At 35.2% G+C, this 27,684-nt stretch overlaps 1 protein-coding gene across 1 annotated transcript; it reads right to left on the bottom strand.

Moving 5' to 3' along the window:
- Window positions 1-2,067: 2,067 nt before the first annotated feature.
- Window positions 2,068-27,211, bottom strand: LOC127875068 (neuronal acetylcholine receptor subunit alpha-10-like). The gene is made up of 8 exons (XM_052419886.1): window positions 27,142-27,211; window positions 22,033-22,295; window positions 11,280-11,324; window positions 7,328-7,437; window positions 6,225-6,405; window positions 4,903-5,170; window positions 3,036-3,122; window positions 2,068-2,906 (listed from the first exon to the last, which is right to left on the bottom strand). Exons 1-8 carry the CDS (start codon window positions 27,209-27,211, stop codon window positions 2,068-2,070), a joined length of 1,863 nt encoding a protein of 620 aa, XP_052275846.1.
- Between the last annotated feature and the right edge of the window lie 473 nt (window positions 27,212-27,684).

Below are 27,684 nucleotides of genomic sequence, written 5' to 3'. Positions count from 1 at the left end.
TGCATTATGCCCGGTTTTCTCAGAACACGACTCATATATATAAATTTATAAAGAAATATTACCATCTTTCAGCTAATTGTGATACTTGATACAATGATGTATATTTGAACGATAATTATGTTTTTACAAGTATGTTATATGTTCTAATGCACATGTAACTTTCATGTTTGACTTGGTACCATTTAGACCGTTACACATATTTTTAATGATTTACTACTTTTAAGTATAAATGTGTGCTTAACTCATTCGGATTACAACTTCAACAAAGTAAGTTTTATCATACGAATAAAAATTGATACATTTTTGTGTAGTCTTTATTATTTGTGATATAAGAACAAAAACTGGTCAGCGCTCTTAAATGCATGTTTATCGTGAGCATATTGGTATTTTGTTTTAATTTAAACACACGCTACATATTGCGCTTGATATCATTTCGAATTATCGCGTACAACTACCATGCTAGTCGGTTAAATGATCGCACTTCAAGATCAAGCATTTATTTTTTCCATTTGAGTACTTCCCTTTACAAGGAATGTTATTAATATTATTATTATAAAATTGAGATGCATTTTTTCGCGTAGAAGTCATCGGCTGGTCGGTCAAATGTAAAAAGTACAATTAATGGTCGAAGGAGATAGTTTCGTGATATTAAAGTATAAGCAAATTAATTGGCATATACCATCGTATATAACCAAGGCTCATTAAACAGAAAAAATGCAAGTGTCAATGAAATGTATGTAACAACGCGGGTATGAATAAGACGTTTGTTATAATATATACGAATAAGGAAGGTAATTGACTTAATAATCAAGAGTCAGTGCACTATATAGCAAAGTAAAACATTTTTCATACTTAATTATATGTCTTTTTCCAAACAAAATTATGAGTAATTGATCGAATTTTTTCATAAAATATATATACTTGAAATCCAAACTACTCTAACGGAGACATTAAAAAGTCATTTCGTATATATCTCGTATATTATTTTATGTTACTTTTAGGAATTATGATCATTAAAGACAGACTCGCACACAATGCACATACTAATAGGTCAATATATTTTTTCCTGACATGCAGTGTGGTATTTTCTGGCATAACTTGCTTAGGGCATATGTACAATCTTTGAAATTCGTGTTACAAACATACTAAATACGTCGGGGTTAAATAAGGTTAAGTACAAACAAATTTAAGAGTTGATCCCGATCATCCTGTTTAGTGCATAATAATTCATGTTTAAAAATGTAATTGTGTTTGGTATATTACTTTACACTAGGGCTATTAATTCCAGATGATAATACAACACATCATGCTTGATTCATGCACACATCACTTCTATGTCAAGCACGTCGTTTCAAGCAAATGTCATGTCAATATTGAAATTTTATAAAACGAACAAGGTTTTCACCTTGGGATTATGTAACTTTCCTCCTGGTATTTATTTTCACCTTGTCTCAGACACGTTGTTTCAATATACATAATGAAAATGTTTACATGAAGGGAAGTGTTTGCAAAACCGATATTTCCATTTTCAGCTTCAACCGATTAATCCATCCGATACTGAAGATTTACATTTACGCCAGGTGCTTACAGTGCGTTTTGAAAGTAGCTTGTATTACTCATGATGTCCGATAAAGAAGGATTGAAACATTTTAACACACATTGTTTGTTTCAAACATATTTGTGACTATTCACCTATCACGTTTTTAAGAAAACTAAAGTTTCTACATGTTTTATCCGTACTGAATTCCAAAAGACGCACGATTGCAAGCCGGCGAACAAATAGTTAACGATTTACTGCGATATTTTGTGATTTTATGAAAATACTTTAATATAAAATGTTGCATGCAAGCGCCATAAATGGTAACGATTTGACTGTGAACATTAGAAATAGAATTATAACGTTATTATTGCTTTGCACACACACACACACCAGTTTTGAAGAGTAAGTTAATGCAAGTGTATATTCGTATTTGACAGAAGAAAACACATTCGCAAACATTGCATGCTCAATAACTGTTTCATTCATTTCATTAGCGAAAGATTCGGCTACGATACAACCTCGCCGCCCTAGTACTGTGTCGCAGGGGCAATCACCAGAATACCAATGGTAGAAGAAAAGGTAGCAATAAAGAAGATAAAGAACAGGATGCGGTCGACACATTGCGCCACGCGCCTCCATTCCTGGACCACCTCATAGTCTCGATCTTCCTTCTCGTGCTTTTCCAGAATCCTCTTCAGAGAGGTCAGTATCTCTTCGTTCGTTTTCGAAAGAATAGATTTCGCGCGGCGCTTCGATTTGTGGTTGTTGTCCTGCCTGCCCGGGACACCCAGTCGGTTGTTGGTCTGAGAGGAGATTATTTCTGACACTGCGTTTGGGAAAATGTTTACTCCTGTTACAGAACTGAATTCACTTGTCCGCGGGTCAAACTGATAGCAGTGTTGCGTTTGAGAAGGATATATCGAGCTTGTCACTTGATTCCAGTCAGAACCCTCCAATCGGGCAAAATCCACGTGGTTGCTGCGCTGTACATCGGAAGTATTGTCCATACGTTCTCTGTCTAGAGGTGACGCAAAATGCGAAGAATTATTTGAAAGATCGGTATCTGCTTGATTCATCGTTTCAATGTTTTCTAGTTTAGCCTCATTCTCGAGAGCCTGTTGAATGTTGTCAAGCGTAATCTTCAGCGACACATTTTTTATGAATCGTTCTTCGTTGTCGTAGTAACGCCCAGGGTCGTGTTTACTTTCCTGCAAGCAAAGGAACCGGGACATCCCGTTTAGCAGCAGTTTTTTTAGCCACCTCGGTACAGCCCTCTTGTTTGGACCTCTGTGGTGAAGGTTGAGGACGAACACGGTCATAATGACCGACATCGAGGTCAGGGCCATCACAATAGTGAGGTAGATACCTGGAAATTAGGTACAGATAAGCGGTAAGTAAGTGTACAAACGAAACATTCATGTGTATAAATTTTCAAACGTTGAGTATATTTACAAACAAAACCTAATTATTATTGTTCAGTTGATGGACAACTTACTGATCAGCGGAACGAACTCCGATGTTTCAGGGAGATTCTCAGCGACTGCCAACATAAATACGGAGAACGCCAATAGCACTGTTATACCTGTAAATAACGAGAGCGCCGATGGCGTTAAAAGCATAGGTGCAAGATACAGGGAAGAATGGCGTCACGTGGTATAATGTAGTTCGATATCGCCATCCGCGAACTTCTCAAATCAATAATTTCAAACAATTATCGACTATTTAAATAGATAATCTTTCCATTTACATCAGTGTTTGAAACGCTTATGAAAAATAATTACCCAAGCCTTTCAAAATTTAAGCACGGACAGATCTGTATCGAACTTTTCTTTTCACAAATGAAAATAGACGCTACCCTATTCGTCTGCGTCAAGAATTAGTCGTAAAACTTGTGGTAAGCGTTAGATGCAGACGTGCACAACAGATTGAGTTCTGAATACAGATTTCTGAATGCAGATTTTTATAGAAGCTCCTCACAGCAGTTACTTCCCTTGCTTCGCCCGGTCAGTAACTTCTAGTATAAGGGAGGCCACTGCGTAGGAGATTGAGATTTATAGTGCAGATAGAATTGTTTTACGAACGAAATTTGTTTTAGGTTATAAGAAGATTTTTTGACATAAAACGGTCTTAGAAAAATTCACTAAAAACGGTGTCAGCAATATTCTTGGAAGAAAACGTTAGAAAAACGTTTCCAAAAAAAAATTGTAAGAATGACCATATACTAAATTAAATAGATATTTCGTCAGATTTTTTATCAGGTAATGGGCAACCGATCGATGTGGATTTTCGAAATGTGGTATATACCATAAGCATAGGTGCGTAAACGCACCTATGCTAAAAAGTCATTAAGTGACAAGTCACTCACTCAATTCGTAGCGGCAGCAGTAGACTCTATACAGAAACATTAAGACATGCAAAACAATAATATTTCGACGTTTTCGTAATTGTACGTGTATGTAGAATATTTTATGGAATACACTGTTTTCGATATACAAGTATGATATAAATAATTACGAATTAATATTTCATGACACCTATGTTTTACGTCGGATGTATAACATTTTTACTTTGTCGCACTGAATTATAATACTATACTGTGCAATATGCTTGTAAATCAGGGTTTATTATTTAAGATTAAATGTGTTCACTTGTTTTAACAATCGAATACATACATGTCACATGATGAAAAGTTTAACCCATTTATGCCTAGCGTCTAGAAAAAAAGCCTTGGCAAACAGCGTAGACCCAGATGAGACGCCGCATGATGCGGCGTCTCATCAGGGTCTTCGGTGTTTGCTTAAAGGACTTTCTGTAAGAAATATTCTAAATATAGAAATGCATTTACTGGACATTCCTAATTTCGGAAATATATTGATCCAATTTAGAAGGATGGGAGAGTTAACTAGGCATAAATGGGTTAATAACAAGTTGAGAAGCGTTCACAATGTCGTTCAAAAGACACCAAGTCTCAGTTCTTTCAAAGTAACAGCATCGAAAGTGCCTATAAAAAAGCCTTCGACGTGTAATGCAATAAAATAAAAAACAAAAAACAAATGTGTCTTGTTCTGAGAAAATTGGGCTTAATGCTCGTGCGTGAAATGTCGTCCAAGATTATCCTGTGCAGTTCGCACAGGCTAATCAGGGACGACACTTTCCTCTTTTATGGTATTTTTAGATTCAAGGAAGTCCCTCCTTACCAAAAATCAAGTTTTGTCGGAAAGCATCGTCCCTGATTAGCCTGTGCGGACTGCACAGGCGAATCTGGGACGACACTTTACGCACATGCATTAAACCCAGTTTTCTCAGAACGCGACACAAATTAAGACTACAAATCACTGGTTTTCCAAAGCGCAAAGGCTCACCTAGGGCAATCTTCTCTCCGGAGTCAGGTGGCAGACAGAACACGAGCAGTGTGAGGGCGGACATCATGATGCACGGGAATATAACGTTGTACATGTAGTAGAGCGTACGACGCCGGATGTGGATGTAAAACTTGACGTCCGGGAACGGCTCCGGGCAGCACGCGTACGTCACGACGTTACGCTCTATACGTATGTTCAGCAGCTCCCATTCGCCGTTGTTCACGTAGTTGCTTAGATCGACCTTCTCGGTTCGATTGGTAATATCAACCTGCAGACAGAGGGAAACCTCGGTAAATTGTGAAAATATAATACCTCATCTATTTCACAGGTTATCACTTAAAAGTGTTCGAGTTTCGTACCTGGGTGTTTTAAGCAAACATCTGTGTTTTACATAATATTGGCTCAAAGTATTTTGTGTGGCTCTTACAAATAACTATTTTTTAACGAGCTCATGTTTTGATACGAAGCATTTATAGCCCAAGAGCGTTCGTCCTCATGTATACATATCCACGATAATGATGGCCATTGATATTCCGTAACTTAAAAATGATCTTACCAATAAGGTTATGCTTAAAGCAGAATTCACATTACTTTTTGCCTCATGTATTATTTTGTAAATAATAAAATTCGTCAGTTAAACGAAAACAAGTATTTATATTAATCAATTAACGAATTAAAGACCACTGAAAACGTTAATTTTATTTTACAATAGCTATGATAAATTGTTATATTGTCGCGAGTATGCCTGGACGTATATAATTGCGCAATTGCGCTTTGATCTAGCTAGGGATGCAAAACATCATCGCACGATCCGTTAATCAAACGCAGCGAAAATAAAGATGACTTTTCATAAAAAAGCAAGCCTCTTTGTCTAAGAAAGAGAATATTGACACACGCCAGAGTATCAGCGATTTCATTTGTCTCTTTTTTCTTATCATTTGAGTCATTTTGTAAAAATGAGGAAGTCAATTTTTTATCAAAACGATAAACGTCTTATTGTCAAGAAAAGTATTCTTTTTTTTTCAGAATGCCGTTTGACATTTTTTTGAAGATAATACATGTATGTATACTAATTGAGGATATAATTGTTCAAATTGCAGAAACACACAAATTTATTTCCATAATTTGTAACAAGTATATGGACTTAACCAAATTTGCTTGGGACGAAACAATTGTGTAGGTCCCAAGGACGGAGCGGGAATAACGAAAAGTACCAAGGCAGATAATGAGGTACACATTGTCAATACATAACAAATACATGTACAAATAAATATTAATGGCAACTCGTACATGTATGTTTTTATCGACCAAATGATATCAACCTGAAATCCATCGTAAGTCCAAGATCCGAACTTCATGTAGCACTCCTGCTCATCGAACGGAAAGTAAGTGACGTCAACTTTGCAAGAGCTCTGCAGTTTGGTCGGTATGGGCCAGAAGATGTTGCCGTCGTACTTGACCATGGCATTTGCAGGCATTAACCCGTCTGTGTACTCGGCGGCACTGTAAATGTGGTAAGTATTCAAATGAGACGCGTTCTGAGAAAACTGGACTTAATACAAAAGTGTCGTCCCAGATTAGCCTGTGCAGTCCGAACAGGCTAATCAGGGACGACACTTTCCGCTTTTATGACATTTTTCGTTTAAATGAAGTCTCTTCTTAGCAAAAATCCAATTTAGGCGGAAAGTGTCGTCCCTGATAAGCCTGTGCGAACTGCACAGGCTAATCTGGGACGACACTTTACGCACTGGCATTAACCCCAGTTTTCTCAGAACAATGCCCATTAATTGTAATGTACATGTAAGGGTTAGGCTTTTCAACTTATTACTAAATATACGGTTGCGTACATAGAAGATATGAAAACATACGATCAAATATAAATATTCGATATAGTTGCCACTAAAGTATCTTCCTTTCTTAGTACGGGACATGAGAAAATCGGCTGAGACGAAAGGGAGGTAAGTCATACAATCTGAGGCCATATAAACGTGAGCATTCCGGTAATTGAATTTCTCTCCCTGTAGTATTATGCAATATAGACGGTGACAGGTCTTCTAATATGCATGCTTTATTTTAACACAATTAAGATTCGATAGGCTGGCGAATAACAGCAATTGTTTAATGCTTACATACATTCAGAAAAATGAAGTAGTGATAGTTTGGTGTGTGAAGATTCACTTTGGTCTAAGAAGTTAATCGGCAAATCATTTTACCTGTTATGCAAATAGCATAATGTACATTTTGCAAATGGAGAACTAATATTGATAGTTTTTCAATCGAGTAAGTGTAAGTGTCTCTATAATATGTTCTTAAATAATAGCAAACACTGTATTGTATGTTGGCGATATGTCTGTATGTCTACTGGTTGTGTGTGTCTTACTTGTTATAGAGGACGATGTATGTCTACTTGTTTTGTGTGCCTTACTTGTTATAGAGGACAATGTCTGGGAGCCAGAGCTTGTTGCAGGGGATGCGTATGGTGGTGATGTTGGCAAACTGATCCGGGTCCCATCGCATAAACTCGTCTACCCATTCCTTCACAAAGAAAACGTAGAACTCAAAGTATATAATTATGTAATGATATTATATCATTGCGAAAACAATAGATTTCAAATAGCAATCTACACTAGATACTGCATGGAATATGCGCATGTAATGCGAATGTGTTACATCAAACAGCAAAATTAAAAAAATATAAACGGAATGACTACATAAAGAAAGTAGTTATACATTAATGGTTTACATAATTATTATCATATACTATACACAATGACTTAGTCATCTGATCATCAGCGATAGTCCAATTGTACCCACGATTGTGTAACTTAATATGAAACAATATAATTGCAATTTATGTTTTGTAAACATTTAGCTAAAAAAGATCATATTCTTACCTATTAAGTTTTAACTTATATCATACTGCATTCATCTTTCGTTTGCATACTTATACATTCATAATTTTATAGTTATAGCTTTAGTTGGCATTGTTATTTGTTAAGATGCATGTAATAGCTTGAGTTAGCATTGTTATTTTTTCAGATACATATCCCCACTTGCAAATATAAGAATAGCGAAACTTACGAAACATTTTAAGGAGAAAAAATATTGTTACAATTCATTTGTTTTTATAAATAGTATGTGGCCATTTGTATTTTAAATACAGGACACTACCAGACTTAGACAAGATTAAATAAAATAAAAATAAGTGTCAATTAACGATAACCTCACATCATTGTTATCCAAATTAAAATCAATCAAATTACGTAAAACAAATCAATTACTATGTGGTTTATTATTCACTAATTCAAAATAATTTCAACTTTGCAACGAGGCAATACAGAAAAAGCTGGTATAAGCTTAATCATTTTGTTGTTGACAATATACACTACTTTCACGCAAAAAGTCAAATAACCAAGGATGTAATTTTAAAGAAATAACACTTCTTCAGTGCTTATGGTTGTAACCATCCAATTATTTTGAGATGTTGCAAAATTTGACAAAGTAAGTGATAAACTTTAACAAATTGATTGACAGCGGAGTCCTTAGTTATAAAGTCAGGATGTAATAAAGTCTTACGTGTGGCAGCCATACAGTGATACAAATGTACTTGTGTTTGAAGCATTCTAGAACGGTCTCCAGTGAGAAAGAGACATTGGATATTTGACGGTAGTGCACGACATATTTATGTACTGTTTAGTATATATTTCAATGTTATACTAATTGAAAGTATCAAAATAAAACATTTCACAAGATATTTTTATTGGTATTTGTCATCATCTTTGTATATCCGTATTATGTGTTTTAAAGACTTCGTTCAAGCAAAAATCACACTCACACCACACATAACAGAAAAATCAACGCGTGTATGATCCTTCAGAAAATATTTCAAAAAGACGATGTTGAAATTTCAATGTCAAATACAAAACTATAAGATAGTAAGCAAAAGAAGGATCTGGGATTTTGAAATTAAGTGTTGTAATGTCCTCTGAGTACTCCCATTAACTCTTTGTCAAAACATTTTGATAGACGGCACACACCATCATGCGGTGTTTCTTCACATGCGATTCACCCTGTTTAAATTTTGATCGACTTAGGGATAATTAAGTGAAGTACAGTAGACTCTCTGTAAACCGGACGGTCTGGGGACCGGCCTGATCGTCCGGTTTTCAGAGAGTTCCGGTTTACTAAGAGTATGCATATTGCCGAAATATACATTGTATGCATTGTGTTTAAAATCATATAAGAATACATCAAACCATATACATTTACATGTACCATGTGATAACTGTACTCATGTAAGGTTTATGTTTAAAGTATTCTTCAAAAATGTGTTTTTATTCAATTAATAGCAAAAAACATTCCATACCGACTTGTTTTGATTAATCCCAAAGTCAGTGTGGTGCTTAATACATGTACATACGTGACATTTGTCATATAGGCGAGTGAGTCGTGTTCGAGTTCGCTATAAATAGCTCTGAATTAATTAAACCTCAAAAACAATTTTGACGAATAACAATTTGAGAAGACTTGTAGATTTAAGATTATTAATGCTGAAGATGCGTTTGAAATGAAGAAAAGGCAATGAATGCATTTGCAGACAGATGGATGGATATTTAACGGTCATATTTCTCACAGTTTTATCTGACAAACAAACAAACAACCATTTAAGCGTTAAAAACATGGCTATAAGATCTTTTAAACTACCCGAGAAGATCACAAGAAAGTGATCGCCGCAACGGCATGCATTAATTTTGTAATTAAATTGTTTATCATAAGGTTAATAAAACGATCGAGTCAATCACTTTTGGTGTTACCGCACGTCTATAATAGACATTCACAGTTTGTTTAACATTATTTAATCGGACTTCTTTAGCGCGGTAACGACTTGACACCTTTATGACATGTTTAATCAGATTATCGATGATTGCGCGAGTAAAATGTATGACACCGCACGCGCTGCGCTGACTAGGTAAAGTTATTTTCACGCCTCGGGCATCTTGAGAATTTGGACCGTCCGGTGTACTCAATGTATTTTACGTTGAAAATGACCAAATTCACGGAGATATCCGTTCGGTTTCCGGTTTTCTAGAGAGTTCGGTTTATTCAACATTTTTTAACAAAGAAATAGATGCAGAAAATACGGGATTCAGAGAGTCCGGTATTGGCCGAGTCTACTGTATTGAATTCGTTTGTATCATTATAATTACCTTTCATATTGAGCTAAAATTTGACTCTTCTTCACTAGAAGGGAGCTACTTTACGAAAGTGCTGTTATAACAGATTGTTTCTAATACACTTTATTGATATTCCAATTTATATTTAAGAAAGGTAAACTGTTAGAATGGTGATATAGCTTTCTCTTGCAAAGACGTTTTTCCTAAACAAGAATGTTATCACCAGAGCCTATAATATAGATCACTGTGTCGTCAGGTATATAATCTACTAATAGTCATATATAATACATATGTTAATGAAATCTCTTATCTATTTCATTATTTAAGTAGTAAGAAGGTTTTCAACGCGAACGCACCAAATTGTGTAATAATTTTGCCATTGTTGCTACGTTGCCAACAGCCATGGATGGATATGTCATCGTGTTAATTAATTCGATTCTGAATGACATAAAGCATGCGTCTTTGTTTTAAGACTAGTCATCCAATCGACCTTTTTCAAATGCCATGACCACAATTACTGGAAGCCGTTATCTTCATTAACAGTGGCGGCAACGGAAATAATCGCTTCCGGTCGTTCGGGAAGAAAAATGAATCACGACACACATACATTGCAATATCAATATGTTAGGATTCGTTGGTCAGTAGACAGGATATTGCGTGCTACGAGTAATGAGTTTGTAACTATCATCGTTCGATATAATAGTCTGGATGTTGAAGAGGCATTTCCAGATTCCATAAACAACATCTTTGTATCCTTCGTATTTAGAGTCAAATAATATTTGATTTTGTTATTGCTTGCCTTCGAATAAAGCTATCTAAGTCGACGCATACATCGTTATGTTTATGGTTTACAAGGAACACAAAGTAATATGTTAAACAAACATTTATGCACTATTTCAATTTCGTTTTTGTTGTACAATTAATTGGAATGTATCTTTTTATGTTTTGTTTCAAAAATAATTGGTTTGATTTATACTATGCCTCTTTTTTTTTGTAAATGATGTGAAATGATCATCAGGAATAGCTGTAGAAAAAACAAATACAGGTATGAATAAATACAAGTTTAACTTTAAAAAAAATCACCATGCTTTCCAAACCTGAAGTGTTAACAAAGTAACAAAGGAAATTGCCTGTAGTACATTATCGCTCATAAAAACCCCTTCAAACCGCCCCTATATTGTCCACAACATGGAGAACACTAACCTGATCGAGCCAGACGTTTGTTACCAGGACCTGGTCCTTCTCGTCCTGCGAAATGACACAAAACAAATATTATTTCACGGGAAATGCAGAATTTTGAGTCATTTTAACTACACACATTAGTTTTATTGATAACTTCCTGTTGGTGACGGAAAGTGAATTGTAGCACATGAGTTTATGTGATGTATAAAGCAATTGTTTATTATATGCGGCAAATCTGCGCATTTTGGTGCATATAGGGAATTTAAAAAAATACTTGTTTAGTTAGTATGCGTCCAATTAGAAACAAGTCAAAGGATAATAGTATTGTTTGAGATGCGGAGTTAGTGCTGTTGTTTTTCTCTCGTATATCTTATTGTAATTGATTGTTATTTTTTTTATAAAAGTAAAAACATGTATTGAAGTTGTTTTAAAAATGTAAATATCGATGTGCGGACAGACACATTAACGAATACATAACGGCTATTTTCAATATCGTCTTGTTTTAAGTTTTATATATCGGCCATATAAAAATACTCGACATGAAGTATCGATATCATTCGCACGACGAACGTGTGTTTTTGCCACATTAACGCGATCCCCTATATTAAATGAATAGCCTTAAAGGGGCTGTCAACCGCGATTGACGAAAAAAGAAAAGTTTTAAAAAACCGTATTTTTTACAATTATTTGTTTATATTGATAAAAATATCACGACTGGTATAATACATTACTTGAAAAAACGTTCATATTTTCAGTACATTCGGTAATAAAATTTCGCCATGTGAAATCGAAAGTATATCGCGAAAATAGGTAATATAACGATATACACACTATAAATAACGCAAGTAGATTGATCATTTTATATAAAAAATATATACAATACATTGCGCATGCATAATTTGCATTCCTGGGTTTACCACGTGACGATGATGATCAATCTACTTGCGTTATTTATAGTTCAATGGTAGTTAGTTACCTGGTAGACATACCCATTAAATTTTATTACCGAATATACTGAAAATATGAAAACATAACAACTTTTTTTTCAAGTAATGTAATATGCCAGTCGTGATATTTTAATCAATATAAACTAATAATTGTAAAAAAATACGATATTTTATAACTTTTCTTTTTTCGTCAATCGCGGTTGACAGTCCCTTTAAAATAAATGCGTTTGCTCACGTTTATGCCGTGCCGCAACAAAACCAAACTGCAGACCAACACAAAATCTTCAAACAGTTCATAAATATCATTGCGTGTCAATTCTTTGTCTCTACGATAGGGTTTCATTCTATTGTTACATAGAGCCTTTTCCTCTATTAACGATTCCATTTTAATGGGCAATAACCAATGCACGTAAAGCAATGCAATGAACTAAAATATATTTGCATGTATGTATAGAACAGATTTCTCCCTATGGTTCACAAGAAACATTATAATAAATATGTCTGCGCATTGAATCCGAAGAGGAGTAAAATTTTCAATATCTATAATGGTATTTCTAAAAAGCATTTATCGGTTCAGTTGCGCGTAATAGCTCTCCTGTTTCCTCGGATATTCAGCGAGTTTCACGAATACAAAAGGACCAAATCGGTTGCATACATTCTCAATAGCACTCTTTCAAATACACACAAACCCATGCTAGAATAAGCTGCAACCAATGTGGAAAGTGGACTTTGGTAAATCCTTAAATCCGCAATAAAAGAACATTGCCACGTGCTCATTGGTATGCATTGCAGTGGTTGCAATCTCGAATACGAGCCGGTTATTTTCGCCCCTGTTCCGGACGCCGCAATCAAGGGGTGGCAAAGATAAATCGCAATATTCACAGGGGAGACAGGTGACAGTTCATCAGTCCCACAATAATTAGCTATTGACAGATAGCCGCAAATTATAAATCCCGCGGGGTTCCACTGGAACTGGCAATAGCATACAATCAGTTCTATTGTTGGGTCCCAATCAGTCAGTCTTGACGTAAATGGGATTTGTCGTTTGTTAACCACAAGAAATGTGTTTGGCGTACTATTATTTAAAAACCTTTACTGAAATATATCATCTTTGAAAATAACCAACACGGTAACAATAGTATTTAATTCCATTTTAAACCAATAAATAATGGCCAAGTTATTGACGGAACCTCGTGGGTTATTATTTATTTATAAATACCATTTACAAGCTTTATAGCAGTTTCTATTGGCGTTTATGAAATCTAATATACAATACAATAGTAAATTGGCAATTCGAGCATTTTTTAAATAAAACGGTTAATAACAAATGGTTTGAAATAAAGCATCAACATGGTTGATTTACTTTTACAAAGCATTTCATATCATTTATTGTTCTACTTGTCATTATGGGTCATTGTGGAAATGTATTTTATTGATTACACACCATGTATGGTAGGTATGGTCCTAGATTGTTGAGTCAGTTAGTTAAGAATCCATTATCAGTCGATTAATCAGTATTTTGCGTAAGTCGAAATTTCGTTTATACCAATTTTCATTTATGATTCATATGAGCCGTACTTTGTGAAAACGGGGTTTAATGCATGTGCGTTAAGTTTCGTCCAATATAAGCAGGTGCAGTTCACGCAGGCTTATATGGGACGACACCTTCTGCTTTCCTGATAGTTTCTGTTTAAAGAAAATCTCTACTTAGCAATAATCCAGTTAAGGCGGAAAGTGTTGTCCCTGATAAGCCTGTGCGAACTGCACAGGCTAATCTGGTACGAAACTTTACGTACATGGATTAAACCCCCTTTTCACAGAGCTTTATAGAAAATATACCAAAGTTGAATATGTGTCACATATAATTGACTAGCATGCTTTAATTCAAGTAACATATACAATGACATGAATATGTGCGCTCACTTTTGTTTAATAATAAGACCTGTGCTAAACGGTACATTTGCTAATCTCTAGTAAAAGCAATACATGCAAAAGAAAAGCTGGATTTTCTGTCAAACTTACTTTTCTTAAATTGTTTAATGCATGCACAAAAAATGGTCAATCAACGACCTTATTGGAACACCACTTCCGCCGCAAAAGTATACTCTTGATTGGCATCTTTATGTGAAACAATAGACGAGACTAAAGAATTATATACTGGATTTTTGCCGAGAAGAGACTTACTTTAAACGAAAAATATGATTAGAGCGGAAAGTGTCGCCCCGGATGAGCCTGTGCGTACTGAGCAGGCTTATCTAGGACGACACTTTACGCACATGCATTAAACCCATTTCCTACAGAGCACGGCCCAATTATAGCTAAGTTGTACTTTATGCATCCTAAAGTTTTTTATTGTTAAAAGCTTAAGACAGGCCTTCACAGAAAACACAACTGAAAACGTGTTTAAGCATTAAGCCCTGTTCACAGAGCGCGGCCCAATAACATAAAGATTGTACACACTCTCATCCAGTTATTGCCTAAACAGACAACTTTTAATAACGACACTACTGAAATATTTTACTAAAACAAACTTTGGTCGATTTTTCAACAAGTGTCGACATTGTAAAATATTCAACATATCCATACCATATGACGATTTGTAATTGCTTAAGCACTTCTTATCAGCGAAATAAGAACAAAACACACATCGAATTACCTGATAAAATGGCACTTCGTGCCAATACAACAAACACTTTGTAATAAAAACAGAGTTTTTATAAAGCTATCAGCACCGAAACTCATGTCAAGTTGCGCATTTCATTAAAATTCAAGTTCGAACGAAAATATAAATCAGCTTATAGGTCAACACATACGACTGAAATAAAGTATTATACAATTACTTCACAAACCTGAGAAATTAAACCGGAGGGTGACTTATGTTCACTCGAGACTTTGTCAAATATTACGAACAGTAATACTTAAAAGCAATCATAAACTGCCATGCGTTGACACTGTTATCAAATAAATGCTTTCAATGCGCTAACCGATGGTTTCAATTCGGTTTTAATGGATCGGATAATGCATTCACCACTCTGTGTGTCAGTTAATATTAAATTATTATTCCATGACTATAAAAATTAACGTGGTGATACTTTCTGTGTTATTATCGCTCTTATGCATGTGCGTTAAGTTTCGTCCCAGATAAGCCTGTGCAGTCCGCACACCTTCCGCTTTTCTGATATTTTCTGTTGAATGAAAGTCTTCTCTTACCCCCCTTTTCACAGCTCCTCGTTCGCCGTTTAGCAAACAAAACCGTTGGAAATGAAGGGGCAGTCTGTTGTATAGTGTGTTTACGGTTTTCGCAATTATTTACGCGATACGAGGGTTCTTATCACTTTGAGATTTGTTTGATTCTTCTAAGTATTCAATAACGTTAAAGCTGCATACCATATCATCTTGGTTAAGGCACGGTCAAACCGACTAACGAATATGTAACGGAGAGAAAACGGACAAAATATGCAGATTTTGGTTATCCGGTGATGAAATTTACCTGCTCTGCCGCTCAAGACGCTCGCAATCGGTGTGTGAAGCGTAGAAAACACACAATGACCGCACAAGTACCGGTGATGTAACGGAAATAAACGTACGTTTAACGGATATTTACCGGATAATTAACGGTCGGCTTATGGATATTACCGTGCGAGTAACGGACTTTTACCGGATAAAACGGCAGTGTAGCGCATTAGTACCGGATAAAACGTTCTCCCAACATGAGAGAAACGGAAAAGAACTGAACATCAACGTACAAAAAAACGGTTATTTTATGTTATGCTTTATTTATATTATAAAGTATCATAATTTTATTTGCTTTGTTTTTAATGCATATGCTTGTTTGTTTCTTTATTATGAATGTTTATGTACACTTACGCCAAAAATAAAATAAATGAATAAATAAATCTTGGCCGGTCGAACACTTTTATTTTTTCTTTCCGATGAAAAATGAGTGTACATCCTCAGTATCATGTGGCAAAGCTCCAGGTTCTGGCAGGTCAAGTTCTCCGTTATCAGCTGCTGCCTTCAGGTCTGACTCGTTCCACAACTGTGCATCGGATGCAGCACCACGGCCCAGGCGAACTTGTAGTCATATTAACATATGCTTAACTGAAACCTGGACAAATAAAGATTCTACAATAGATTTAAAAGGCTACAGCAAACCAATTCATTCTTATAGACGATTGCAACACCGTAGAGCGAAGCGCTCAAGTGGTGGTATTATTATTTATATTAAAGATTCTATTCGTAAAGGTGTCATATTAGTAAAAAATGATATTGATTGCATTGTTTGGCTAAAATTAGATAAGCTGTTTTTTAATATTGAATTTGATGTATATCTATGTGTTGTATATATTGCACCAGAAAATTCCCCTGTTCATTCTTTGTATACCTATGATATTTTTGAAACGATTGAGTGTGATATTAATTTTTATCAAACTAAAGGTAAAGTGTTTTTAACGGGAGATACAAACTCGCGAACGGGACACAAAGCAGATTACATCGAAAATGACAGGTATATAAGCGATATTGATTTTGTTTCCGACCCAGATATTGAAACCCTAATCCCGCGTTCAAATTGTGACCCAGTTACGAATCGATTTGGCGACTACTTGTTAGACATATGCAAAGCAACCAATATTCGTATCGTGAATGGACGGTTACATAACGACTACAATTTAGGGAATATAACATGCTGTACACATAATGGTGAAAGCGCGGTAGACTATTTATTAACTGCGCGTACAAATTTCAGTGATATTTTAGATTTTACCGTTAACAATTTCACGGAATTCTCTAATCATGCGCCGCTAACATTTAATCTCCGCACGAATAACGCGGGTTTAACAAGTAATAGTAATCCGATTGTTTATTTTAAATGGAAACCAGAGAACAAATGCGATTTTGTGCGTGATGTATCGTGCGATGTACAGAATCTGGAACAAACTTTATTATCGCAAATTGATTCAAACGCTGACCCTGATATTTTAGTGGGAGAATTCTCAAAATATTTAAATTTAAAGGGGGGAAAATATTTTAAGCGCATTATAAAACCTGAAAATAACCGATTTTTATATGCTGATAAAAATAAACAAAAATGGTTTAATGAAGAGTGTAAAAACAAACAATCTCAGCTAACAAGAGCTTTATACGAGTACAATCTAAATAAAAATGAACGTACGCGAGAACAAATGATTTCTATGAAGAAGGATTACAAGTATGCATGTAGGAAAACAAAATTAAAATATAACAGTGACCAAAGCAAGCGAATGAATAATATGAGACGGAAATCACCTCGTGAATTTTGGAAACTGTTCAAGCGAAAACCTTCATCACAAATCTCAGACACGATACCGTTAAGCGAATTTAGTGATTATTTCAGTAAATTAGCCGACGAAAGCAGTGTAAATCAAAATTCTTTTGACGCCGAAACTTTCTTAAATGAATTTGACAATAGGCAAAACACACACCCGTCGTACCCCGAATTAGATAACCCCATATCGATAGAAGAAATAATAAAGGCAACAAAACGATTGAAACACAATAAAGCGCATGCGCAGGACAATATAATATATGAATATTTTACTGAAACAATACATGTGATTTCAAAGCCGCTTGAAATATTATTTAATTACATAATGGATAAAAAGTGTTTTCCACGCAGCTGGGCGTCCGGAGTTATCATACCAATACATAAACGTGGCGACATTACAGACCCAAATAACTATCGGGGAATTACGTTAATTAGTTGTTTTGCCAAACTGTTTACAAGTATACTTAATGAACGTCTTAAACAATGGGCGGAAACTAATGACATTTTAACGGATGCACAATTCGGCTTTAAACCAAACTGTAGCACAGTAGATGCAATATTTATTCTTAATGCCCTCATAGAAAGACAGTTGCAGAATAAAGAAAAACTATTTTGTTGCTATATTGACTACCGGAAAGCATATGACGTCATCAATCGCGGTCAATTATGGAGTAAAATGATTAATATGGGCATCGACGGTAAACTCTTGACCCTTATTCGATCCATGTACAATGAAGTCAAATTACAGGTTAAACACATGGGTTCACTGTCAGACATATTCAATAGTAACGTTGGTCTATTTCAGGGGGAGATAACCTCGCCCATATTGTTTTCACTCTTTATTAATGACATCGAATTAAGTCTGCAGAATGGAATAAACGCCGGCATGACATTAGAACAAATATCTATCTATCTCTTATTATTCGCAGACGACGCGGTTTTATTTTCTGAAACACAAGAGGGTCTTCAAGAGTCATTATACAATTTAGAAACCTACTGCGACAAATGGAATTTAACAGTTAACATTGAAAAAACAAAGGTCATGGTATTCCGAAAAGGGGGTTCAATCAGTAAAGCATTCAAATGGACTTATAAAGGTCAAGAACTAGAAATTGTGAATAATTTTAATTACCTTGGAATTGTGATGTCAAGTGGCGGATCGTTCGTGCCCGCAACAAATACACTTTATGGCAAAGCATTAAAAGCGATGCATTCTTTGTTCAACCTAACGAAAGATATGAACGTACCCATAAATATCATGTTTAATTTATTTGACGCATATGTTTCATCCATTTTAAACTATAACTGCGAAGTTTGGGGATCCATCAAAGCGGAAAATATTGAACGCGTTCACCGTAAATTTTGTAAAAGACTATTGAACGTAAAAATGTCAACAAATTCACTATCGCTATATGCCGAAGTTGGTCGATTTCCCTTGCATATCGACAGATATGTCAGGATGGTTAAATATTTTTTGAAATTACATACTGTGAAACAGGGAAATTGTATTCTTAAACAAGTTGTAGTTTTACAAAGATTAGAAATTGAACGTAAAAATAATGCTAACAATTGGTCATCGAAAATACGGGACATTCTTAACCAAACCGGTTTCACCGATGTATGGCTATTCCCCGAATCTGTTAACAATGATCACTTTATCCCGTTATTCAAAAACAGATTACGAGACCAGTATATTACCAACTGGGATGTCAGTGTGACGTCGTGTAGCTCAATGATCCTATATAAGGAACTCAAACCGGTTTTTGAAAGATCATCGTATCTTGATATTGTTGTCAACAAAAAACATAGGAACATTATTGCAAAATTACGTTTGTCCTCTCACAAATTATTCATAGAAACGGGCAGACACCAGAATATTGACAGAGATCAACGCAAATGTATATTATGTAACCTTAATGACATCGAGGATGAATTTCACTTTGTTCTTAAATGTCCTTATTATAATGATGTTAGGAATGCATTAATTCCGAACTATTATAGAATCCGGCCAAATATGTTCAAGTTTATTAAACTACTTAATAGCTCAAACAAAACTGTATTAAGAAAGCTAGCCATGTATTGTTTAACATGCTTTAAAATAAGAGAAAATGTCATATATATGTAGTGTTAAATACAAATACATTTTTACAAAAAAATAAGGTCAGAAATATGTAATTATACCTATATTTGTAAACCTATATGCATAAAATTGTGTGACCACTGTGTATTAAACCCATCCATGTACCATTCTCACGAAATATGTTCACGAACTATGTTTATTTCGTGTTTATTTAGATTATTTATTCTTTAAAATGATGTGTGTTTTTGTGTGTACTTCAACGCATGCTGTTATTTATATGTATGTTAATGACGATGAGCTTCACATGCTTAAGTCAAAAATAAACTATTCTGTTCTGTTCTGTTCTGTTCTATTAACCAGAGCTAGCAGGAAAACGGAGCAGTACTTATTGTAGTTAAAATACATAGACCCGGATCTTGGTGGACATTTGCAGGCAGTATGTTTGCCTTCAATAGCACCCAGCGCACGGGGAAAATTCCGGCTGTCACTGAAGCCGTCCGCTATTCGCGTCCAATCGGCAGCTGTTGTTGGCAACGGCATCCCCTCGTCAGCATACTCATCTATGACTGCTCTACACACCTGACGTGTAAAAGATAACAGTATGATAAGCTAGCGTGGATTATACGTGTATGACACAGTAGATAATCCATGATTTATTGCGAGTGGATGATTAGGTAAAACATATACTACTTGATAAACGGTGCATATAACTGTGTGCATTTCAAGATATGCGCACAAGACAGTACTAATGGTATTAGTACTGTAGTGCGCGCACTCATCTATTTGCCTTTTATCCTATACCAATAACTAAACATAATACAATTCATGCAAAATGATGATAGAAATAGACATTAAAATATACAAATATATTAAAATGGCTAACAGAAGCCTTTTACAATTAATTTTAGCACTATAGTAAATTAAGCGGTACTTACTTCTGGCACGAGAAGAGTAATTGTGTTGTGGGGTACCCTCCAGCCGAATCGCATATCACGGTACTTTGAACCAGACAAAATATGACGCAGCGCAATTGTTAGCTTCATCCCTGGTTAAATTGGAAGTCTGTAGTTGTTGCGCTGTTTCGTTATCCTTGGGTCCACTCGTGCGAGAATCTCATCGAACATCTCGGGTGGCATTTTCATTATGTTGATGAAAACGCGTTGGTCCTCTCGTCGTTGTTCGACCATAAGATGGTCATACAGACCGAACTGACGCCTCCACTCGGGGCCCAGCCAAGCCCTGATCCACCATCTGCGCTGCCTCCGTCTCCTTGCTCTCTTCTGAGCAAGACGATGCATGGCCAGATTAGCATCCAAAAGGTCAATCTGGGCCTGCACGAGGGTGGCTTGACACTCTTATTGAATGCGAGCACGACACTCCATTGCATATGTCCTTCTCATAAGGCGTACCAAAATGAAATGATACTTCGACTCACGGGTTAATTACGGTTAAATGAATGTCAACAGTTTTGTTCCGCCACACTCCTCGCACTTGTATATACGTCAACTGTCCGTTATTATCTGTTGAACATGCGTTAGGAACAGAACAACCGGACATTAACGGACATAAACCGGATACGTACAGGAGGTGTAACGCACGAATTCCGAACAAACCGTCAACTAACGTATGAAAACCGCACATCAAACGGAGATCTCTGAACGTTTTATCCGGCGGAAAATTTTGAACATGCTCAAAACTTCCAAACGGACGGAACGGATGTCACCGGACATCGCCGAACAAGGAGCTGATTCACCGGATATGAAACGGACATTAAACGGATAAGAACGGACACGAACGGATTAAATGATTTTATGTCCGTTTCTCGTCCGTTACTTCGGTGTGACATGGCCTTTAAGCATCGTAATACGGTATTGGTTAGCCTTTTTCACTTAGATACGTATTTTGACGCATGTGTAGTCCCTATGGAAGTTAAATTTAATTCAAAACCTTTCTTACTAGATTCAAGTTGAAAAGGCTTCATTCCCAACCCTTTGATACTGATGAGCAGCAAAAAGACTGCGAGTCACTCGCAGGCTATTCTGGTCTTATGCTGTTTGCACATAGCTATTTTCACTTTGCTTCTGAGAGGGAAAGGGTTAAACATCGTTCATTCATCCAAAAATTATGCGGAGTCATTTCATACTCTACTTGTTTGAAAGAGCTCTGGTGGAACACGGTTTATTCAATATTATAAATTCTAGTTTCAAACTTGTATCATCAGTTTTTTTAATGTAGACAATACATACTACAGTAACCAGCCCGTTAGAGTACCGACTTTCATGGTTGCTTTATTTTACCAGATATCCATTAGCAACGATTTCGGCAAAATTGATTTTAGCAGCATGTATTTGAAGGAAATTATTATTCTCTTACTAACGTTTAAATAAATTTGAGGTTGCAAACTGGTAAATAAAGAAATGATACAAACAGTTGCATATTTACCATGTCGAATATCTGTGTTAATGTTAGGCCCATCCGGATGACTACGGGAGTCGAGGCGTTGCGCACCGGCCTCACCGTCCTTTCATATCCCTGGAACAAATAGTTCATGAGACGTTGTTCATCAGGGACCCCTCGTTCATGGCTGGGAATGGCTGGTCCCACACGAGGGGCTGGCATCTGAGCGTAAGAAACCTTGGGAACGTCGTTCACCATCGGCTGGCCGTCTTTGGCAATTTTCAACTTAAAATCTTGGCTGGCGTCAACTGAAATTATACAAGAGAAACGAACCATTTTAGAGTGTCGCTCAATGAACAGACCGTCAGATGTAATACAGATAAAACCATTAAAGAAGCCATAACCATCGTTCGTTTAATGAATAGCCGTTTAATTACCGTTCCTTCCATTGGGAAATAGCAAAATGCTAGCGAATTTGATCATTCGTAGAAAAGAACCTTAGATTTTTCACATTGTCAGGACAAATGTTTGTCTATTTCTGTACGGTGCATTTAATTTGAAAACAGTGGCCAACTTTTGTCACAAACGTCATTTTATAACATTTCAATGCAGAATGACTCTTAACTTTCCATTTGTTATCAGTAAGGTTTGTTAATTGCTAAACTTTTCGTCATTTCAAATACACATATTCCCACTAGTATGTTAATTGGGATTCTTTCCCTCGAAATCTGTTTTTAACATATCGAGGGCACGGGAACAGCGTGGACTAAGCAAAATGTATGTCTTGAGGGCGAAACGTTGTACGCAACCAACATTATATGTGTTATACTACAATTATATTGAATATAAATCTTGTGCTCTTGAAACTCATATAAAAATGATGCCACTAGTGTTTTAGCCTAAATATAGATACAATTCACTTTTTCCAATCTCCTGATGTTCTGTGATGCCCTTTCCATTACAATCTCCTGATGTTCTGTGATGCTCTTTCCATTACAATCTCCTGATGTTCTGTGATGCCCTTTCCATTACATGTATTCAGAAATTAATGCGTCATATTTTAGCTGAGATATCTTTCAAATGCTTAACCCTTTGCATGCTGGGAAATTTGTCTTCTGCTAAAATGTCGTCTGCTGAAATTCTAAAATTAGCATTTTCTTTGATTTTTTTTTCAAAGAATACTATCAGAATAGCAAACATTTTGGATCCTGATGAGACGCCACGTTCTGTGGCGTCTCATCTGGATCCAAACTGTTTGCAAAGGCCTTCATAATTCGGTTCCCGCACTGAAAGGGTTAACAATACTAGAATGGTGTAATTACTACGAAGTTCGAAAATTGAAATAAATTTGTTCTTCTTTTCTCGGGATTCTTATAATCTAACCCATTCATCAAACCCTAATATATATATATATATATATATATATATATATATATATATATATATATATATATATATATATATATATATATATATATATATATATATATATATATAATTACGTAATTACGTAATAACCTTTTAAAACTCTTGTATCTAATACAACCTTAACTCGCGTCGTTCATCAAAGTGAAAAAAATACACATTTCTATTGACCATTGAGTCAATTCTGTAGTTAATGTAATGTTGGTGATGTTGATTAAAGAGGAACATGCTTGAAATCTTCTAAGCTCGCTACATTAACCCATTTATGCCTAGCGTCTAGTAAAAAAGCCTTGGCAAACAGCGTAAACCCAGATGAAACGCCGCATGATGCAGCGTCTCATCTGGGTCTGCGCTGTTAGAAATATTCGAAATATAGAAATAAGTATACTAGACATCCCTAATTTTGGAAATAAATTGATCCAATTTAGAAGGATGGGAGAGTCCACTAGGCATAAATGGGTTTAAAAAGTATAGACAGCAGAATACAATTATCAATAATCAAGTGCATATTTAGTAAATTAGTTGCACACGTTTCTGATCCCGTATCTGTATTGAACTATGTACATTCTCTCCCACATACCACGGCGGGCGTCATTTGTACGTAATTGCTTATAACACAGTTTCCCGTATATATCACTGAAACGACGGCTGTCAATCAAGCGTCTTAAATGAAAACTAGTTTCTACTTAATGATGTGCGTATCAGCGAAACACACTTTATTAATAGGTCGTTGGTTTGTATTAATGGTTTTATGTCCATGATTCATTTCATGTGAAAAAATAAAGAATTGTATGATGTTGAGTGACAGCAGCATAACTTTTTATATTAAAAAAGGCGATATGTAAAGTGCTTTTTTAATAGACGGACGGTAAAAATCATGTAAACCGTTGCCATTGGATTCATGCATATACACTTCAACACCGTTATTTCGAACACCGATAATCCGAAGTCACCGTTATTTCGAAGTATTTTTCAGGTCCCGATTTTGGTTCTCCTTTGTTTAATGTAAAATTTCATTGTTAATCCGAACTTCGTTAAACCGAAGAAATCGTTAATTCGAAGTGATTCAGTCGGTGCCAACACTATAATTCGCACCTAATTATTAATCTTTAATCCGAAGTCAAAACTGCAAAATACGGTGCGTAATTTCACACCTTTGTCGTGGCACGTCAAAAGCCGATCATTACACCTTTGTCGTCTGCGCGAACGCCGTTGTTCAGAGATACATCGCGTATTTGTTAAAAAAATGTTTCATTTCCGAAAATGTATTCATATTTATGTATGTCTGATAATTTGTGCTATTCTTTATATTTTACATATTCTGTAATTATACAAATATAAAAACAAGAAAAAGAATCGTTTTATTCCTCCGTTTGTTACAAGTGGAAATCTATTTGCTATCTGACTAGTTTACGCTTTTAAGTAAGCGTGTAACAAAACCATGCGACTTCCACAACGTTTCATTTTTACAGAATCAAAGAAGTCTTCTGCCAAATGTTTATTTCGAATTATCGTTAATCCGAAGTTTTTTTAACGGTCCCGACGACTTCGAAATAACGGTGTTGAAGTGTAACGTTATTTCAGTTTCATGATGTACTGTACAGAGAGTAATGAAAAGACACAAGTTTCATCAATTACCAAGAGAGAAAATGTTTGTATTTCTCTTAAAATACGTATCATGGACTTTTTATTACTTATAATATAATTTAAACGTATTCTGATTTTGTGCTCAAGCCTTAAAGGGATCTTTTCACGGTTTGGTAAATTGACAAAATTGAAAAAAGTTGTTTCAGATTCGCAAATTTTCGTTTTAGTTATGATATTTGTGAGGAAACAGTATTACTGAACATTTACCATAGTCCAATATAGCCATTATATGTATCTTTTGACGATTTGAAAACCTAAAAATTATAACGCGTTGCAACGCGAAACGATTGAATAATTTGGAGAGTTCTGTTGTTGTCGTTTAAATTTACAAAACTACGAAGATTGCTTATATAAGGTATAAAATACTTATATTATGTATACCCGGCGGAATAGCCGAGAGGACTAATGCGTTTTTACTTCAGACTAATTCCAGGACTCCGGGGGTCACTGGTTCGAGCCCTTATACCGTCTACTTTTTTTCCTTTTTAAAATTTTATTCTTGATTTTTTACTGGAGCTTTTAAGATCCAATGTTTACATTTATCAATATAAAGCATTTAATGACAAACTTCAAAATATGCCAAAATCTGTGAAAAGGCCCCGTTAACGCTAATCTATGTTTTGTTACGTGTTTTAATGCCATGACCCGAATTCTGTCTCGTGTACAATCGTGGGCCGACCTAAGAAATGCAATGGTATATTACAGCAAACAATGTTACTCGGTATTGATACCACCCAAGGGTCAACTTATTTCACGAAATATTATGACAAATAATTTATTTCAGAAAGTTCAAAGTGACAAACAAAAGGAATATCGCATCTTGCCTGTTATGCATTTTAAATGGATTCTCACATATCTTGTACCGGATCTGTTAAAACATCAAACAGATCTGTCTCTTTGCTAAAAACGTAAATTAATCATCAAAATTACATAGATTACTTTAATGGAAAAATTGTTTTAAATAATTGATACATAATACTACTTTAAAACACACAAACATATTTAACTGGAAACAAATACAAAATTGACGATGACAACACAATTAAAAACCGCAATTTAAAACAGTATAAGCAAGATATAATTTCTCTAAAAATCACGAACATTAAATAATTCATGAAATGCTAAAGTTACTTGTTTCAACTTAAACAAATCAAGTAGAACACTTTTTTCATAAATTAGTTTGAATAAAACTTTGAGCGAAATATTAACTCTCTAAGTTCCTTCAAATTCTTCAATCAGCAAAACTTCGTCAATGTTCTTTTAATCAGGAAAGCGGCATAACTATCTTTGATGGCGTACTTAAAAGATTTTAAATCAAGCTAAATATTCACTGAGGAGAGCGTGTTTATAATGATCTATTATCCAAACGAAATGAAAGTTTCACACTTGTAGCACATGCTCAGTATTGGCGACTTTGGATTAGGAGAAACTGAAAATAAGAAACAAGATAACGCTTTATCAAGTACGAGAGAGAATGAACAATGGTTGACTAACCTTGCTGCCGACATAGCCCGTAGAAATAGTGGGGGAATTGTTTTATATTATAAAGAGCAATTAAGAGATGGAATACAAATATTTAAAAATCATTTAGATACAATCATATGGCTTAAACTTGATCCTTTATTTTTAATACCCGGAACGATATTTATGTATGTGGAGCCTATATCTGGGGAGATGATTCAGCTATGTACAACAGTATTAATGTCGATTTATTAGATATTTTAGAAAATGATTTGTTTATGTATGATAGCTTATGTAGTGTTTTTATTTGTGGCGATTTAAAGTAAAGTCGGTCAGAAGAGTGATTATATTATATTTGATAAGTTAAATGATTGTTGTGATTGTCCTGATTATGTTTCCGATAGCACAACTGCACGGGCCTCCAATGACAGGTCACATAATAACCACGGGATAAAATTGTTAGATCTTTGTAAAGGGGTATGTTACCGAATTATTAACGGTCGTATAGGTCATACTGACCAATATACATTTTTGTCTAATAATGGTTGCTCAGTCATTGATTACTTGTTAACAAAAGAATGTAATTTCTCCCAGATTAAATCATTTACAATATGTCCTTACCATGAATGGACTGATCACGCTCCACTGCATTTTTCGCTGAACTGTAATGACTTTCCTCGTGGTGGTTCATACTATTCAGAGATTAGGTATAAATGGGCTTCTACGTTTAGAGAGCAGTTTCGCTCACGAATTATTTCTCGAGTGCTTTTGTTTAAAAGCATTGTTAATACCACAGATAATTTAAGCAGGGTTTCGGTGAACAATATGTTACTTTTATTTACGAACAGTATTCGTGATATAGCTGACCCTTTGTTTTCGATAGAGTGTATTTTAAAAGATAATGTTGCCTTCGAAAATTATTCTAGTACAAAAAAGGAGAGGTTTGACAGTGAATGCATAGATGCCCGTAATTTATTTTTAGATGCACTTCGATGCTTCAACACTGATAAAACGAACACTAACAGAATATTTTTAAGTCAGAAAAATATGTATACAAATATTGTCAGAAAGAAAAAAATGTTGCGATTACAAACGAAGAAGGATAAAATTACAGAATTAAGGAAAAGTAAACCAAGGGAATTTTGGAAATATTTTAAGTAAAAA

This window comes from Dreissena polymorpha, chromosome 3, assembly GCF_020536995.1.
Source record: "Dreissena polymorpha isolate Duluth1 chromosome 3, UMN_Dpol_1.0, whole genome shotgun sequence".
NCBI lineage: Eukaryota > Metazoa > Mollusca > Bivalvia > Myida > Dreissenidae > Dreissena > Dreissena polymorpha.
This window is presented reverse-complemented; position numbering and strand designations above follow the sequence as displayed.

Coding starts and splice junctions, on each gene's coding strand:
- LOC127875068 (XM_052419886.1), bottom strand. CDS start 27,211: ATGAACCACCACGAGGAAAGTCATTACAGTTCAGCGAAAAATGCAGTG. Junction 22,296..27,141: donor GCGTGATCAGTCCATTCATG/GTAAGGACATAT, acceptor GTATAATTTCAG/TTGACGCCAGCCAAGATTTT. Junction 2,907..3,035: donor GGAGTTCGTTCCGCTGATCA/GTAAGTTGTCCA, acceptor CCTAATTTCCAG/GTATCTACCTCACTATTGTG.